Genomic DNA, 19,824 nt, shown 5'->3' on the forward strand with positions numbered 1-19,824 from the left:
CAACAAGAACTGAGGATTTACCAGCATGTGTTGTTAAAATATGATTATTTGTAGCTGTTAAGTGAAATCCTTGCTGTTCTGTACTCAGAGGAGGCCGAGCACATTCGAATTTTTGGAATTATTTTTGCCCATGCAAGGAGCTAATGACTAAACGCACCTTGTTACCTTGTTATAAACGCAATTAATTTTGACTTCGCAAGTCATGTCTCCCACAGTGAGTCAAATTATGCAAAAAGACACAAACAGCACTCTTATTTTAATAGAAGTCTGACCTGCCAGTGTTGCTGCCTCTACACAGTGCTCATATGGGGGCTTTGAAAAGAGAAAAGCGCAAAGAATCAACATCTCCCCCATTTTTCTTTAATTATTTTGCTCAGGAAGTCTGTGTGGGCTTTAATGTCTCTTTCCACTAATTGCTCGAATGCCAACTTTATGAGGAGATGTGTGGTTTCCTCTCTCCCTCTCTCTGTCTCTCTGCCTACTTTGTTATTAGCAGCGGAGTAAATGTGTGATAGGGTAATTAGCCTAATGAGTTGTGGCATTTACTATAAAGATCCTTCTGGATTCTCTGCATCTTATTAAAAAGCCAGCAAGGCTTTTGTTTTTCAGGTTGGGAATGTTCGCGGCTGATGGAAGCTGATTCAACGCAGAATGGAAACATGCACTTAATTAAAAGAGACATCATAATAGTCCTTTTTTTATATGCAGTACAGAAATGTCCTTATGATGCTTAGAAACAGCTTGGGTAGAAGAGTTGTGTTTACCAGAACACGCTGTTTTAAGGTCACACGTTTGTTTGAGTTAGCTGCTCGCTTGCTTTTCATGCAGGGAACTTAGGGAATCATTGATAAGCAGTAAGACAAGTGTGGTTTTCAGAAGTCCTCTCAGGCAGTATTACACATACAGTATGAGCTGTACTCTCTACATTTCCTCTACAAACTATTCCATAAAGACAGCTCTCACCTTGATTGTCTCAAAAAGACACAATCTGTTCTGTCGATTTATTTCTTACAAGAACCTATTCATAAAACATACTGAACTCTTCTTGGCTTAAAGAGGAATTCAGGTATTTTTACATGTTTTTGTGTGTAAATGATTTATACTTACCAAAAGTTTAAGAATCTGTCCAGTAGATCGCCTCAGCTGGCAGCTGGAACACGGCTGCAATAGATGCAAGGTGATCCTTTGGGGCGACTCCGACTGTCAAAGTTCCTTCCACTAAAAGGGCTTCTGTCTGCTATTGACAGGCTGAGTTTTGCTTATTCTGAGTGTCTGACAACATTACGTAAATGATTCCGACAGAGATAGACCTTTCTGTCAAATAATTAAATCTTTTCTGTCACTGAAAACACAAGTCTTGTTCAAGGATAGGTCTTCTTGTGATATCGAGAGGTGAGTTGTTACAGGAAGACAACGTTGAGACAAAGTCGGAGATGAAGTTTGGAGTTTACCTAAAGGGACAGCCGGCAAGAATCTATAATATTTAACGACTCACCTCTCAAGATTTCAGGGCAAGACATCTACTTGAACACGTGCTTCTGGTAAAAAAAAATGGATCAAAAAGGTCTATCTCTGTAGGAGCTGTTTCCGTTATGTTGTCAGGATAACAACCTCAGCCTGTCAGTGACAGAAACAAACACTGTTAGTATACGCAACTTTCATTGTCATAGTTGCCCCAAAGGAATACATTGCAGCCATTACAGCCATTTCGCGGCTGCCAGCTGAGGCGATCTACTTGACTGATTCCAAAACTTTAAGTGAAAAGGAGTCATTTGCATGCCAAAACATGTAAATATAGGGCCTGGGTTTAAAAATACCAGAATGTTGTTCATCATATCTAACACAATCTATTTGTAAATGGAAGTGACAGAAAGCTATAAAGAATAATGTTGGATTTATTCTGTGTTTTGACAGTGGTGAGATCCTTTTACAAAGACGCCAGTGTTGCAGCGTAGAACCCTGTATGGTGCATATTATCATTCACTCCCATCCATAGTGGGTCTTTGCTGAAAGCCTCTCTCATGCTGGTCAGCCTGGGCATTTTGCATTGAGACTGGATTTAAGGTTTTGTGTGTGTGTTTGTGGGAAGGTTAACATACCATCACGCTATCGTTCCCCAAACTCCAAGAAATAATAGAATTTATTCAGCCTCGGGTGTGTCTGCTTGTGTGTGTACTTGTTGTTAATGGCATAAAAGAAGTGAAGATTTGAAGACCTCTCGTGTTGTACGCATCAGGAGGGAGTGTGTTTAATTTGACACCTCCAAGGACGGCGTTATCCACATTTGTGTTCGCCTCTGTGTTTGTCTGCCTCTGTAATGCACCATAAAGTCTGTTTATCCTCACTGACACAATGCATCAATGCATCCTCGACCACTGTGCTGCTTTTCCAGCAGCGCAAAGAGTCGCTGTCTGACGAGCTTAAAACAGGCCGTGCCTCCTCCATTTAGCAGGTCAGCGTGTGTTGGTGCTCGGCTGCTGCTGAATGCAGGAAACTGTGTCAAAGCTCAAGTAGTTTTATTGGCTGTTTCTGTCAGATACCCCTTTTTATGAGTTTCCTCACTGCTTGACTTTGGATGAGAAAGGAAGTCTACAATTTTCTTTCCTTTTTTTGTTTTTTACTTGGGCAACTTAGTAATCCATGTTATCTTTTCTTGGCACAGAAGTGGCCTACAGCACACATAGAAGAGAAAAGAACACCATTTGCACTTCACAGCTGTCAAGTAATGCCCTCTGGGATCCATCCATTCAGACTGAAATTTTATCTGCATTTCTTATTCTCACCAATGAAAAGAACTATTGCCGGATGCAGAATCTGTAGATGACTGTGCATTTTTTAAAGGTTCTTTTTTGACATCATGTACTGATTAGTCTTACTTAACTCTCAATGAACATTGTTGTCTTGCCTTCCAGCCGGTCCAGATGAGAGAAGACCTGAGATAGAAATGTACATACACTCATCTGAAGCACAAGAAATCCAGTAATACTGCTGCAGCAGAGGCTCTTCATTACAGCAGCTCTGCTTTTTCACACTGAACCAAACAGCAGTATAATGCTGTCCAAGTGTGTGGTATCAGCTAGCATGCTGGCATTCTGGAAGCAAAAGAGGCAAGACATATAAGACAATAGCTTCGGCATCTGGTGCAATGTATTACATTGGAGATTGACAGCACTTTCTAAAAAATATCAATGGCAATACAGAACAAAAACAATCATTTACCGTCCCTGTTATATGGCGGTTGATCTTGTCCTCTGCTCGAAGGGTAGGGAGCTCCCAGGCCTTTTTGTCTGCCTAATTTGGAGTCATTTTTTATTTTTTTTTTTTTTTGTTTGTTAATTTGAGTTAGCTGCTAACTGCTGCTAGTAGCTAGTAGTTTTTTAAAATCCCCTTAAGGTGGGTCACACACATAACATGTTATCAAAATGTTATGTCCCTATCCCGTCCTGCCAGGTTGCCGGCTCACTCCATTAAACAGACGTTGATTCAGCTCTGTTACTACCTCCACTGCTGGCTTAAAGGCAGAACCATTTCTTTATCATACCTTTTATACAGAATGTTGAGTCAGAATTAATAATTAATTCATATTTGTACCAGGTGGTGTTGGGAGGGCCTACCTCTTTTATATGTTTGACATATTGATACAGTTCGTTTTCTTTTTATATATTTTTGTGAAGTGCTATTTGAGCTCGTTTTCACCAACATTTCTGTCGACTTTGTGGTCTTAAGTTATTAAAGAACATAAAAGATCATGTGTAGGATAGGGCTAATATGTGGGCACATGTAAGGTTTAATGCTTTATTCTTAACTGGCAGTTACGTCACGTAATTCCGCCAAAAATGATCAGCAACTTCTTTAGTTTGGAATCTTTATCTGCTCAGGACAACATGTGTGGCAGCCATGTTAGTGTTTTCGCAGAGTTTTGGTATTTTCACTTTGAAACTGACATTTTACATTGCTGGTGTTGTGGAACCTGCATATTGTCCTGCCTTAATTCCACTACACTCACACACACATGAAAGACAGCCGGCCCCTCACTCTCTGTGTGTACTTTTAATTAGAGGGAAAACTACAGTTTAAACTCATACCCCATCTGTACACACATAACCCACAACATTAAAAACACTGACAGGTGATGTACTGTAAATAATACTGATCATCTTGTTATAATGCAGTGTTCTGCTGGGAAACCTTGGGTCTTGGCATTCATCTGGATACCACTTGACAAACACCACCTAAGTACAGCCCCTCATAGCAATGGCACTCCCCGATGGCAGTGGCCCCCCAGCAGGACAATGCACCCTGACACACCACAAAAACTGCTCAGGACATCTTGAAGAACACAACAAAGAGCCCAAGGCGTTTACCGGGCCTCCAAATTCCCCAGGTCCAAATCTGATTGAGCATCTGTGGGAAGTGTGCTGGAACAAGTCTGAGGCCCCACCCCCAACGTACAGGACCCAAAGGGTCGACTACAAATGTCCCAGTGCCAGACATCACAGGACACCCCCAGAGGTCTTATGACCATGCCTTGACAGGTCAGAGCTGTTTTGACTGCACAAGGGGAACCTGCACAATATTAAGTAGGTGGTTTTTAATGTTGTGTATACGTGCTGTGTCTTCAGCCAGAATTCCACACCGCAATGGACCTGCATTGCTGGTTAAGGTTGGTGTTGGAAGAGATGTTGTATAAACCAAAGACTAGATGGAGCTTTTTGGTTCAGGGGGCCTCAGAGAAACAAAACCCCAAGTGAAGTTCAGGATCAGACATGAGAATGAAAAGGGGAGTTTGAAAAGTAGAGAAAGGGAGACAGGATTTATTCAGATAGTGCCGGGGGGTTCTTTGTGTGTGTGTGTGTGTGTGTGTGTGTGTGTGCGCACACATGTGTACAGTACGTGTATGTACTCCAACCCCATCCAAACCCTTACACAGGGTGTGCTTCAGACATGTAGCCTGGGGAAACTGGGGCCTTGTCGGGAGCAAACGCAGCAGGACTCCACCACAAACTGGCTTCTAATATACGGGGGTACAGCAGGCCTGATTAGGCTGGCAAACAGTGGGGAGCAAAGAGAGAGAACTCACACACACATTCGCATACCTTCAAACCCCACCCCCACCTCTTTCTGTACCCCCTCGGTGGCCTGCCAGATTATTGCAAAAGCAGGCAAACATGACTTGCTCTATAGATGACGACAGTGCTTTGATTTGAGCTTGTTTTCATGCAAAGTGGTGCATTTGCAGGTTTGACATTTTTTATAGTCTTCAGAAAACCTGATAACTCCAATTTTGGTGGAGAAGAGTAATTTCTGTTGAGATTGAAGGTCATTCTTTGACGTACTAGTTGACAAATTGATTTAGTAGCTGTTCTGGAGGTTTTGGTTGAGCAGATTAGTAGGTGCAGGTGCACATGTAATAGAATAATAGATGTTCAAATGCCATTTTTTTTCTTTGCTCTCTGTCCTTTGTCTCTGATACAATATGTATTTATTATCCTTTTACCTCACAAGGTTGTATAACAAACCCTAGTTTGTAGTCCCTTTAAGCTTCTATTGATGCTAAGAAGTTATATAAATGGATTAATAATTAATTAATAAATAAGTAAGTTAATAAAAATAAAGCTGTTTCTTATATTGTAATGCAATATGGATGAGTTCAGGAGTCTCACCGCCTGAGGAAAGAAGCTGCTCTGTAGTCTGGTGGTATGGTAGCAGATACTTCTGTATCTCTTGTCAGATGGCAGCAGGGTGAACAGACTGTGGCTGGGGTGTTGTCTTTTAGTATCCTTTGGGCTCTGTGCAGACATCTCACCTCACTGATGTCACAGATGCTGTTGTAGATTGGTACCAAAAATGTTCTGGGTGGTTTTAATCACCCGCTGTAGAGCCTTCCTGTCTTGGGCCATGCACGAACAATGCCAGTTTGTGATGTTTCCAGTCAGGATGCGTTCTTTCTTTCTTGATGATGATTCCCAGGAACCTGAAACTGTTCACCTGCCCCACCTCAGCTCCACTGATGTAGACAGGGGGGTGTGTCTTTGCTTCCTTTTGTCTAAAATCAACAATTTGCTTCATGGTTTTGCTGACGTTGAGCAGTAGAGTCTTCTCTGTGCACCAATTTGCAAGATGGTTAATTTTCTCCCCCCGACCTCAACTGGTTTGGAATGCGACCGATGACGGTGGTGTCATTCACATACTTCACAGTGGAGTTCTCTTGATGTCTGGGAGTGCAGTCACGGGTGTGTAGGGTGAACAGGAGGGGGCTGAGCACACAGCCCTGGGGGGCTCCGGTGTTGAGCATTAGAGTGGAAGTGGTGCACCTGCCCATCCGAACTGTCTGGGGTCTGTTTGTGAGAGAAGCTTGAGGGAGCTTCTGGCCGCTGAATCTGCATGCACCACCGTCACCCTGGTAGCACGACGTTATTACCCTGCTTTCATTTTCTAGCCTCTTAAAGTCTCTAGTTTCCTTTAGGGGGTTGGACTTTCATTCATCGGTGGGCAAAAACATGACCAAATAAATCATGTTCCTACTTAACTGATTAATGTGTAATTAAGCACCAGTTTGCTGACAAGTTCACCATCCTCTGACCACAAGTGGCTAAAAAACTTTAAGTTAATGTTTAAAATAAGTTTTAATCAGGCTTTACTCAAGTCAAACAGTGTCATAAAGCTTTCTAACTGTACAGTAAAACAGTAATAGTAGTAATAATAGTAATAGTTCACTACGGAAACTATTTAACAAACTCTTTACAACCTCTTCTCCCAAGAAGAACAGGAACTTAATGTGCACGTTTTGCTTAAATTGTCATACAACGTTGAAGAAAGGGGTTACAACCCAGCATGAGAGCTTGTTTTGTTCACAACAAGTAGGTCGATATTTTGATTGACACTGTGTTAATGTGCATGTTGACTTGAATGTTTAGATTGAAAACTCATTCTTTACCTACGACAAAAATCTTACCAAAAGCTTCAGCTTCAGAACAGCTAAAAAATGTTCACTAAACAAGAGCAAGTATTTGAAAGCATGTCATCTTTTACCTTTATCAAGTGTACTGGCCTCTTATCAAACATCAAAATCAAGTGGCACCTTATTTCCTTCTTCAGCCTCTGACTCACCCACCATAAAGCAGATGTCACTGGAGCTGCCACGTCCCTCACCTTCATGTTTAAGTCATCACTTTCCCCCGCTGGCCTCTGATTCTCCGTTTTGGGCTTTTCGTTGGTGACCCAGCACGGTGCAGTGCTGGAGGGTGGGGACCGTGCTGACTCCACTCACTGGCCGTCCTGTAAATCGCTCTTTTATGGCCCTTGTAATGATCCCCCAGCCGGCAATCTCCACTCCGTCGCACTGCAGATAGAACCTGCCGCTTCTGGCAGCCGACATGGAGGGGGGGCTCAGGATAGTTGCAGGAGGTAGTGGGAGACTGGAAAACACACATTGTGTGACCACGTACCAACCCACACACACACTAGCAGACACATGCGGATATGTTCACGTTCATAAAAATGCATGCCTTTTCACACCCCATCTACCTTAATCCTGACTTCCTGTGTAAAGGTCATAGAAAGCGCCGAAGGGTAGTGTTTTTACCTCGCTCCAAGTTGGCGAGGTCCAACTGTGCGCAATGGTATGCCGTCAAGGATAGATGTTTTCTCATGCAAACCCTGATTGCCTTGATAGCTTTAGCCTTTTACATCATTTATTCTAAATCTGGCTGTTAGCCGCAGAGCACCAATGACAGGATGAGCTTACAATTCCCATAGAGCATCAACACTAAAGCAATTCTAAAAAAAAACAAACATAATGATATTCAACATATTACATTCAATTTAAAAGATGTTTGTTCCTAGCTCTTTGTCAGTGCAAAATGTCTCAATTGAGGCTAAATACCATCAGTTTTGCAAAACACACCAAACCTAAAGATATATTATTTTCTCCAATTATTTAGCAAAATGACAGGGTGGAGAACATTTACTTTAATATTTTTAATTGTAGCAATTGTATTTTAATGGCTCCACACATTATATTTAAGATATGTTTGTTGATATTTCTATAAATGAGCAAAAAATAAAATGAATTGCAAATATAATATAGGCTATGCAAATAGTCCACATCAAGCTTTCACATTCTGTTGTCTTGTTTAAGCGCTCACCCTGTGTGTTAACAAGTTGCTTAAAGATTTCAGTAACATTTCAGCTCACAATCGTCTGCTGAACAAATGCATTTTTCAGTTTTAATGTACTTCACAGTTTCTGAATGTTAATTAAATTCAGAGTCATTAGACAAGACATGCTTTAAGAACAGGAGCAACAGACAGAGCAGCTGACAAACAAGAAGGCTCACTTGGTAGCTGTCTTGTTAGCTGTAAAGTCTTTGGCTCAATTTGGACTGGATTAAAGATGCAGAATGTGAAACGTAGTGGAGAGGCTTGTCTATCATAGCAATCTGCAATTATGATAAAATACAGATATGAGTTTCACTTGGTTCACTCTCACTTCTCAGTTCAATTGTTGCATGAAATTACAGTAAAATAATGTCAATAAAACACTGGCGCAGAATATGTTGATTTTAAAACAAATTTAAACAAAAACGTATCGTCAGTTGCCTCTATTAGCTGTACTATGGTGGAAAGTAAAAAAAAAAAAACTGAGTCTGATTTTTGATTGTGGCAAAAAAGCAAAGCATTACCCAAATATTGACCTCAATACATTTTACAGAGCAATCCCAGAGGCAAAATCGGCATATGACATGGGTGCCACCATAATTTATTTTTTAACATTATGAAAAGATATTTATGTTATCATGACTTTTTTTCACATTATAACTACATACAGGGGCAAATGATTCAATTTTAGCAAATGGTTCAGTGTTTGTTATGACAACATATACATTTATCTTGATATATCTCAAAATCATCTCAGAAAATGTTTTTAATTGAGTAAAAAATGATCCTGTCAGTGCCTTAGGAGATTATAGTAACCGTTTGAAGTATTGTATGATGATCTAGACAAGTTGCACGTTGTGTGGATGTGTTTTGTATTGTAATTTCCTAGTAATATCTTATTTAGCAATATGCTTTGCAATCACATATACGTGTGTCAATGACTCTAATGCATCTTCTAATGAAAAAGGTGCTTGTCTTTTAAATGTTGTGTGAGGCAACAGTTTGATGCACAGCAAATCAACACCTTCATTACACAGTTTTTCTAAATGAGACATTGTCTTTCTGGGACATGTAAGCATTCTGTAATCATAGGTATTATCACCTTTAATTGGTGTATTTGCTTTGTTTTTAGCTTGGCTATTGATGTTTTTTTTCTGTCATGCTCACACAGTAGTCTATGTATTTACTAGCCAATTAAAGTGTTATGTACTGTGTAGCTCTACCCACAATGCCCTTGGGTCCTCAGGCCCTTCGGTGCCACATCTCCTTGACAGCAGATATCTGTGAATAGATGTGTTAGTGTGCGATGCTTACAAAGCACCTCACGACTCAAACAAAGTGTCATTTTGTTGATATTATGGTGGGCTGACATGTCATGTTCTCTCTTCTTTATAGACATTAACACTCCTAGGAAAAAAAAGTTAAATGTTCTCACCCTAGAATTAACCACTTTCTGTAATAAAATAACACAAAAAACAAAGACTGAATGTGAGAATAAATAACTTGTTAAGACACCATCTGCAGTGTTGACAGTCACCCTGTTTACTCGCAGTTATAGCCCCCCTCTCCTTCACCCCCACCCAGCTTCTTCCCCACCCCACCACAAGCAGACATTAAACAGACAAGGCAGAGGATCTCCACTCTGCACGTGACCCTCCTGTTTAGTATTCCTCCCACGTCTGGCTGAGGGAGCGACATTAAATTGGGATCAGGCAGATTAGAGTATAATATAGACGACTATTAAAGGCTGCAAATGAGAGCCATGGGTTAGAGCCTGAGCAGAGGACCCAGTCTGCCTCCATGTCAGAGCAGCCCCCTGCAATATATACTCATCACACACATACATAGACACACATGCAGCAGCACAACAACAACACAATAAAAATGTGACATCAAGTACATCATTGTTAAGCAAACAATTATGAGTAAGTGCAAATATCAATTATACAGTATATACATTTATTCTATTCAATTTATTTAAAGGAGCAATGTGTAAGATATGTCCAGAATGTTAGTCTAAAACATTCAACACATTATCCACTGCGTCTGAACAAACAACAATGTTGACATTATGTCAAAGACATCTATATACAATGTTACAGAGATGCCTCCTGAAGTTAGCATGCTAACCAGCTAGCCCCGGCATATCTTGTAATACCACTGTGTGCCCAAAGAGGCGATAGTCTGATTACCCTTGTAGTTTCAGCTGGGAGATGTAAAAGCAGCGAGTCTAATAAGTAAACAAAATAAACTAAAAAAATGTCAAAAAAAGGAAATATCTTTATACTTTCTATTCCTTATTAAACAGAAAAATACAACCGCCTTATTTATATTCCAGCTCTACATGCTGTTTTCGCCTGCTGCTGATGCCCGACTCTCTCTTTCTCCTATGCCACTCTATGCCTCTCCTGTCCCCTCCTGCCGTGTCCTACGTTGGTCTCAGAAGCTGTGTTCAGTCCCATCATGTTCACTGGGAGGTGGCTGAGCCTGGTTGAGCAGAGGCCCGTTACCTGTGGTGACTTCCCCCGTTATCTGAGGTTGTGGTGCGGACAGACCCTTCCCGTCAGCTTAGAGGCTCACTTAACTCGACAGTTAACTGAGTTACTTTTTAATGGCACCTAGTTACTGAAGCCAAAGAGATACAGCAAAGACTACAGTATACAGTGCAGCAGTAAGCGGTTATGCTGCCCTCTACAGTTTAGGAGTTACCTTCGAATTATGGCTACTGCTATTACTTACAAAGGACACCTTTAGCCTTTATTTATCCAGAGTTTACAGGTTAATACTCTGGTCCTGTTTTCATTCACACTGACTTGCTACAAACAAACCAAAATCAGCCAACAAAATTGAATTCCACTGACTGACAGCCAGTCAAGCAGCACTATACTGGGCCTCGTGTTTATTTATCTTCTCTGGTGTCACAAAGAGCACATCAAGAAATGACTGGCTGTAAAAATTAATAATCGAGACTGCAACAGGAACTCCTACATCATAAATAATGACAGACAGACCAACAAAGAAGCATGCAGGGAGATACTATGGATGTTTTAAGAGAACACAGGGGGAATAAAATAGTCTAAACAGTTTACTCACTTCTGTAATTGGGGAACTGATAAAATAAAAGAACACAGGAACAACACACCATTGGTTTAACTTTCTAATGCATCAGGGAATATCGCAATGATGAGGCACATGTGTTACCACAGTTACCAAATAATCTTGCAAGGTTGACAATATGTAAACAGTTGACATTCACGAGATAGATTTAAAACATTTTCATGCTGAGTCAAGTGCTGTGGTTGTTCTTTTCTCATATATGATCTTCGATTGACAGCTTTCACACTAGCTTAAACAAACTGAAATAAAAGTCAGGCCAGAGCTCATTTGGACCAAAACCAAAGAGGTTAGTTGTGAAAGCACCCATATTATTGCAAATGTCTCGGAGGTTAAAAAAATCTCCACAAAAGTTAATTTTACATATTCAAAAACTTGAATCTGCTGTAAGCTTTGTCTTGTTGATGAAGGTTCTCAGTCATCCAGGTCATGGTAATTCTAAGTGCTGTATAGGCAGCTGGACTTGTTTCAGTGTCTTGAAGATGTTTCACCTCTCATCTAAGAGGCTTCTTCAGTTCTAACTAAATGGAGGGGAGCTGCAGGCTTTTAAACTCTGTGTGGGAGTGTCCTTACAGAGTCGTTAAGGACACTCTGAGCTCTGAGTTTCAGAGTGGTTAGGGCCACTTGTGGATCATTGCTCAACCGACCTTCATGTGGGTTGCTAAGGCTAGGTGTGCCCAGGAGTGAAAGGTTGTTAAGCTGTCTGGGGAGGGAACTCAGTACTGCATTGTAGGTGGGTGATACGTAATGTCGTTCCAGTTTGACACAGTTGGATTCCTTTACTCCTCTTTCAAACCATCTGTCTTCTCTGGCCAAGATGTTTACATTGTTGTCCTCAGATGTAAGTGGACGGCAGAGTCTTGAACTGAGGGGTTTGGGCCTCCTGTGTTGTGCCATTCATTTACTGAAGAACTGAAGAAGCCTCTTGGATTGAGAGGTGAAACGTCTTCAAGAAACTGAAACAAGTCCAGTTGCCTATGATCCAGCACTTAGAATATAAGCTTTGTCGTTGTTTTAGCTAACTTCCTTTCCATTTTGCAGTTCTTCTCCCCTCCACTCTACGTCACTGAGAGAGATGGAACTGGTAGCTTATCGTTTTGTGGCGTTGCTGTAAACAGGAGGATCCTGATCCCCACATGTTCACGAGCAGACAGGACCGCCTCTTTATGAAGTTCCCTGTCCTGATTGGATAAAGTGGGCAGGGATGCCAGAAAACGTTCTTTTCTCTTTTACTGCATGAGCAGGGTCACTGGCAAAGGTAACACAAGGGACAATGAACTCTGCCTATCCAATCAACTCACACAGAGTCTGGATTGAATAAGGTTGTGGGAAGAGCAGGAATCACCAAAATAAAGTGTAGCAGAAATATTCATCTTAGCCAAATTTTTTAATTCTCAGTCAGTTTCTCAGATTTTATTGCATTGGAGTATTCTGTCTCCCTGACCATTATGACAGCAGCTTTCTTCCAAGTGGAAATGCTCAATAATTTAGCATGTACTACATACAGCAGTGCAGTATGGCCCATTGCACAGTGAATCTGGGGGATCTTATGTGAGTGACATTCCCTATGAAAGGCAGATGGTAACAATGTAGGTGACACTGAGAAGCCTAGTGCTGTCACTGGACCATATCCTATCCTCTTAAAGATCTTTTTTTGATCTCTAGCTGAACCTTGTCCGTATGTTCAGCATGTCCTTTAGGGAATGTCATGGAGCTGCCACGCTATTAACAGTACAGCGAGGGAGGGAGAGGGCTTTTGGAGTGGAGCTCGTATTATGGCTTGAATTCTTCTATTGGATTTTTCCATTTAGTGACTCTATTAAGAGTCCATTAATATGTCTTCGGTACAGAGACCATAGACAAAGTACTTCGTGGGCAGCATGGACATGCACCCAGGGCCCTGTAGTCAAGGGGGATCCTGAGCAATCAGGATTTCTTCTGAGTGGGTGGAAATATGTCAAAGAAATCCGGGTATCTTGGCTTGGGGACTGGAGGGATGCCGGTGGAAGGCCAGCTTGGACCAGGAGTGTGGGCTGATAGCTAGAGAGGTGCCAGTTCACCTCATGAGCACTGCTGAGGTGCCCTTGAGCAAAGCACCGAACCCCTAACTGGTTCCTGGCTTAACAAAGGTTTTATAAAGCATTGTATTGTTTGTGAGCATGAAAATGACTTAAATTTACCATTTCTTAATGATGATTATTATGAAGTGTTTCCAGAATCTGTTTATAAGAGAGCAGCCTTACATATGAGGAAAAAAGTTATATAATCATAATGCTCGTATGGGTAATTTGTAACATAAGCAATTCATTTGCTTGCTGAGTGGAAGTAATGTAACACTGTGTATCTGACACTCACTGTCAATCAGAATGTTACTTTGTTGGTCCATGACCTCAGTCTGTATTAGGTTACACATCAACATACTGTTCTTTCATGGTTGGTAGGAGGCAATACTTTATTTACGTTATTCATATATAGTTTCTGTTTTAATTCTTAAAGATTAATAATGTAATCTGATCATTGGTCAGCATAACATGAGCAAATCATAATTCAAATGTGATTAAAACACTGTACCAAAATAATCAGTTGAGCTGCATCACAATACATGGTGTGTGTTGGTTACTTGGTCTCGTCCTGTTAAGGCCTATTCAGACCGACTCACCCTCATACCTAAACTAAACATTGGAAATAATGGGTTTCTGAGCACAGTAGTGCCATTGACATATGTGTCTGAGAGGACCATTATGTTGGCCAGTGTGTATGCAGAGGGCCCTTGGCAAATTTGGTCATGATGTTTTAATCCGACATTTGTAATTTGTCTTCGCCTTATGATGGAAAGTGAATGATGCAAAATAAATTGCCAATTAATTTTTCTACTTTGAAGGAAAAATCAATTGTAAAACAGGTACTATATTGCATTTCTGGGTTTGACAAAGGTAACTGGTCAAACAATGAGAATGTCACATCACTTCAAGATAATCTAAAAGTGTTTCATAGTAACAATTTCCACATAAACATAAATGGCAGATGTAAGACTTTTGGGGTTGCCCTTTAACAACAAGGAGCAAGTGTTTTCTTGGCCTGACATTTGTTAGCACATGCACTATCACAAAAAAAAAAAAAAGGTCCGCACGCCCACCTTTGACTGATTGTGTCCACACCCTTTCTCTGGGCTGAGAAAAGAAATGAGATCACCAAATTCAAACTTCACAAAACTCCTTAAATGCATTAATTAAGTTCTTGCAGAACTTTAGAAGTGCAGTGAAATGAGGATTTTCAAAGCTCCAGTTCAGGCTTGACACCCCAACATTTGCTAATAGTGCACGACCAATGGTATGGACTAAAATTAAGATCAAAGTCTAACGAAAGGCAAACTGATCCATACTGCCCCTCTCTCTCTCTCTTCCTCCTCAGACATCCATTGTTCCCCCTGCTGGCATTGTTGTTTGAGAAATGTGAGCAGGCCACACAGGGATCTGAATGCATCACGTCGGCCAGCTTTGATGTGGACATTGAAAACTTTGTGCATCAGCAGGAGCGAGAACACAAGCCCTTCTTCAGCGAAGATCCAGAGCTGGACAACTTGGTGAGCAAAGTGCTGTGACGTAATCATTAACACAACTTGGACTGCAACATAATTTCAGGAAGCGGTTGTATTGTGGCGCTTCTTCGATTATGTTTTAACCAATGCTGCAATATTAGTTGGTTAGTTTAGAGAATCCGCTCAACTAAACTCAAGAACAAAGCTGTGGAAATGGCTGTTTGTCAGTTTACAGTGCACGCCGTCATTACTACTCCTAATCATTCCCTCCTCTTTCATGTAAACTTCCTCATCCTCCTCCTGCACTTCCCATTGCACAACAACTAACAATAATTGCAAATTAAGAGAAGGAGGATGCTGATCATGTTCACTGAGAAAAGCGGGGGAGGAGTTGAAGCCAGACAGAGACAAAGACAGAGACAAGATAAAAAAAGTGCACTCTTGCCATTACAGTACTTGGGACGGCAGGCTGACAAGTGCTGAACAGTCAATTAACCCTGCATCTGTGTGTTTTATGAGGCACTGGGTGCGGGCATCCCTCCCAGAGGGCACTAACTCTTCCACAAGGCAGTAATGTTACACTGGGCCTGACTGCCTGCGATGGGCAGAGAGTTACTGGTCCCTTGATTAAGTGAGCGCAGTTTAATTAGCTGATTTATCTCCTCCTTGGCCAAGCACTTTTCTGTCCATTCTGTTGACCTTGAGTTGTGACTTTGAGGGAGTGCACTCCACTGTGCCACAGAGTGGAGGAAAGCCAGGCTGTTGATGGTCAGATAACTGCTGACATGTAGAAAATATGGATACTGTTCATTAACTGAAAGTTTGAATCTTTACATAGTTTCAAACAAACCATTCTAATATTAAAAATGGAAAACGTGCACAGCAGTGCTCGTCTTCTGGGAGCAGCCGGTACAGGGCAAACCGCAGTGGATTAAAAAATCTATATATTCAAATGCACAGCAGGATTTAGACTAGTTCATATACAATTACAATGAAAAAGAAAAGGAGTGAACTACACTTTTTGCATGTTGCTTCATCAGATTCGCTCTGAGCATCATCTGTGTGTTTTATGAGCCACTGGGGGCGCTCTGTTTTATGTGGCGCTCTGTGAATCTGATGTAGCAACGCATGAAACATTTAGTTTGCTCCTCGTTGTTTTTATGTAATTGTTATTGAACTACACGTTTCGCAAATGTTGCGAGGGGGCAATCTCCCCTCGCCCTCTATCCTCCTCTCCTTTGGTCCTATATTGTCCTCCCCTCTCCAGCCATCTGTTTTCCTCTGCTCTACTCTGCTATCTTCTCGCCTCCTTTCCAGGTCTCTCCTTCTCACCTCTGTTCTCCAGTCATCTCCTCTCCTCTCTTCTCATTTCTTCGGCCCTCCTCTCCCAGCCCAGTCTCCAGAATAAAATGTTGGCACAATGTTTCTGTAAACCACTGATGTGTCACAGGATGTGTACCAGATTGACATATCAACAAAACTCTCATGTTTATGAGCTGACTTTTGTATTGGAAGGTGGAGTTACAGGTGAGAAGGCTGCCAAGCCAGTGACCGCAGGTTGAGACTGCGTTTCAGCATTAGTAAGTGTCAAACCACTTTATGGCAGACCCTAAAGATGTGTTGCAGTTTGAAAACAAAACCCTTGTTAGTAGATACAAGCTACCTCGGACCACCATCCTCCAGTTAGTCGAGCCACTAAGACAAGCATTAAAGAGGCCAACACGGGACTTTCTGTTTTTAGTGCAACTGACAAATGTGCTTCATTTTTGTTGTTTAAGTTTGTTTTTTTCTTAATCTCCCAAATCAATGTTGTTGTGCGTTTCCAAACATCATCTTTGGGTTTCTCGACAGAAATTACCAACTCTTCTGACTCATCTTTCTTGTCTGTCGAATATACATGTCTTTGTATATTTCAATCTATGTTTCAGTATTTTTTCAAAGAGAAACACCATGGCTACAGTTTTACCTGTTTAGAAAAGTTTCTAGGTAATAGCAGTACAAGTAACCATGTTAGATTGAGTATGTAGGGTATGAGATAGGATTTCTAAAGATATTTGCTTGTGTAATACCAAATAGTTGAAAAATCTTATCTTAGACTCTGTAAGCAACAAAATCCAACATGTCAATCTTGCTAAAGCAGCGTATACACTGTACGATTTTAGAAATGTTGCATACTTTACGAGTAAATCGTCTGCGATTTAAAGCCAGAGCTCATGATTAATGTGCTCACACTGTACGGTCCGATCGTCGAGCCATGACCTGGGAGCTCACACTGTACGTGTAAAAACTGGCCTGTCGGCCCCTGCGGACCATCCTGGCTATTGACAATTGTCAATAAAGATTAGTTTGAAAGCTCAGAGGCAGGCAGAAGCGTGCTACCTTGATAATCTGTGCAATCCTGTGTGCCTCTTGTTCATATCGAGAGGCACACATCCTTGTGATAGGAGGAGGAGGAAACATCAAAGAGGCACGCTTGCTGTTGCCACAGCTCAACCAACCTGGCCTCCATATTTTCTGTCCATCGTCGTGTTGCCATGGCGTTTTCAGATGCTCCGTTTGCCACTTTGCGTAGGCGCAGTAAGAAAAAAGGCACTGACGTTGTGTAATCGACTTGTGGCTCTGCTTCAAATTTGCGAGAGCCTGCATCAGCCGACCAAAATTTCTGACATGTCAGAAAATGAATCTGACTGTCCGACGGCTGTTCGGGAGCAGATGATTGGTCCTCGCTCCATTCATGCCTCTTGAGACCAACATTTGCACAGCAAACAACGTCTAATCAGGCTGAAAATCTAAATACTCTAAAGTGGGTCGTGCAGATCAAAAATCAGGTCAGAAACGGGCTAAAGTCATACAGTGGCTTAAGTCACCTATAATAAAGATTCCATCCTGCAGTAGAGAAAAGAGGGTTTTTTCTGTAGGTGACTGTAAGGCCTTGAGGTGCACGTCTTTGGTTATAAATAAGAGAGAGAAAGAAATAGAGCTGCAACTTATGATTATTATTGTTGATTATTCTGTCAATTATTTACTAGATTAATCATTAGTTGTGTGGTTTCTACAATGTCAGAAAATAGTGAAAAATGACGATCAGTGTTTCCCAAAGTGCAAGAAGACATACCTAAACGTCTTGTTTTGTCCTTAACCCAGGGATATTCAGTGACTGTCAGAGAGGAATAAAGCAAACAGAAAATGTTCACATTTAAGTATCAGATCAGTCTTTCTCTCAATAATTTGTCAAAACAATTAATTGATCTTCAAAATAGTTAGTGATTAATTTAACAGTTGACATCTAATCGATAAATGGATTCATTGTTGCAAAAAGATCCTTTGTCAGGTACATTTAGTATTACTCTGCTGGTGAAGCTCTTTTAAAGAAATGTTCTGAACAGACAAAACCATAAACTAGACATAACATTTATTTAACCTCACTGTCATGTTACGACGGAAAGAACCTGTTTTATTTGTTTAAAAAGCCCTAAGGGCAGACAGTGAAGAAGCATCAAGTTTGACCTCTCAGAATTGCAGATTAGAGGCTCGATTGGTTGATTTCAGGCTTTGGGAGAGTGAAGGATGAAAGGATTACAGCCCCCCTGTATACTTGCACTCTGTATGCATTTCTGGAATAACCATTAAAATTGAATGTCACTCCCTGCTCATCAATAAAAGAAATCACTGCATGCCCCCTCCTCTCATCACATCTCACCCTTTAAAATCAGACTGTAAACATCTAACCTGTTTCACATCTAATGGTGAGTTTATCAGTGTGCAATGAATGTGGCCAAACCTCCAGAGCTGATGTGGCTGATCATCTGTGCATCTGTATATTTCACATCTCTTACAGTAACCTCAACTTCAGTGAACAACCACGTACAAGTTAGTCAAATATTTATGTTTGCTGATCTTTACCTGTTGAAGAGTCATCATAATGTGGCCTCTAATCTTGGTCTCCAACTCAGTGGTTGTGATTTTGAAGGCTGCTCTGTAACTTTAGGCAGACTTGAATGCTGACAGGAAGATGGCTGTGTGTTCTTCTTCATGATACACATGACACGTCCACATTTAAACATATCCGTGGTTTTAAGACATGTAAAATGCCAACATTCAGTCTGGTAACTGGGCTGGTGCGTACTTTAGTCCAACCACTCAAAACACAATAACAACACAACACACACGTCAGTCCTGTGTCTGGGTGGAATGTACTGTTTTTACTGGAGGACTATACGACATGTGACATTAGACAGCCAATCACCAGCATTGTTAGATCTTTTCAAGCATGCTGCCTGCTTATTGACTCACAACGCTGATGAGATTTATTACATTTCAAATTTTGGTACTGAATGACAAGGAACGTTTTGATACTCGATTGTTAAGTCAAGTGAATTTTTTTTTATACAGCACCAATTCACAACAAAAGCTCAGTTAGAGCAGGTCTAGACCATGCTCTTTAATTTACTGATTTACAGAGACCCAACAGTTCCCCTTCATGAGCAAGCATGAGGCTACAATGGGGAGAAAAACTGCTTGTATCAAAGCAATTCAGTCGGTGCCATCGAAGTTCGGTGCTAAGCCCAAATCATCCGTACATTATTATTTTTTTTAGCTCACCTAATGCTATTTGGTACATTTTAGGGTGGTATTACGCCCTTAAAATCATTAAGTAATCCACGATCCCCTTACATTCCAATTAATACGTTCTTGAAAACGCTATTGTTGAACGGGTAAATCAATCTTATTAATGAATAAAGGGACTCAGTTTTGTAGCATGATAAAAAGGTGACGTGTTTATGTTTTGTCCCTGTTTCCTCCAGATGGTAAAGGCTATTCAGGTGCTTCGGATCCACCTATTGGAGTTAGAGAAGGTCAATGAGCTCTGTAAAGATTTCTGCAATCGTTACATCACCTGCCTCAAGACCAAGATGCACAGCGACAACCTCCTCCGTAATGACCTCGGAGGACCCTATTCTCCATCACACACCAGTCTCAACATGCAGCAGGTCAGTCATGAACTTTGTCTGG

The 19,824-nt window shown here is 41.1% G+C and overlaps 1 protein-coding gene across 2 annotated transcripts in view; it reads left to right on the forward strand.

Moving 5' to 3' along the window:
- pknox2 (pbx/knotted 1 homeobox 2) overlaps positions 1-19,824 on the forward strand; it is a 106,697-nt gene that overhangs the window by 74,846 nt on the left and 12,027 nt on the right. For both annotated transcript variants that reach the window (XM_084373980.1, XM_084373981.1), the window contains 2 exons: positions 14,685-14,856; positions 19,617-19,802. In XM_084373980.1, coding sequence (XP_084230106.1) covers positions 14,685-14,856; positions 19,617-19,802 — 358 coding nt within the window. The remainder of the gene's footprint in view (positions 1-14,684; positions 14,857-19,616; positions 19,803-19,824) is intronic.

This window comes from Pagrus pagrus (genome assembly GCF_965226575.1).
Source record: "Pagrus pagrus genome assembly, chromosome: 14".
NCBI classification, from domain to species: Eukaryota; Metazoa; Chordata; class Actinopteri; order Spariformes; family Sparidae; genus Pagrus; species Pagrus pagrus.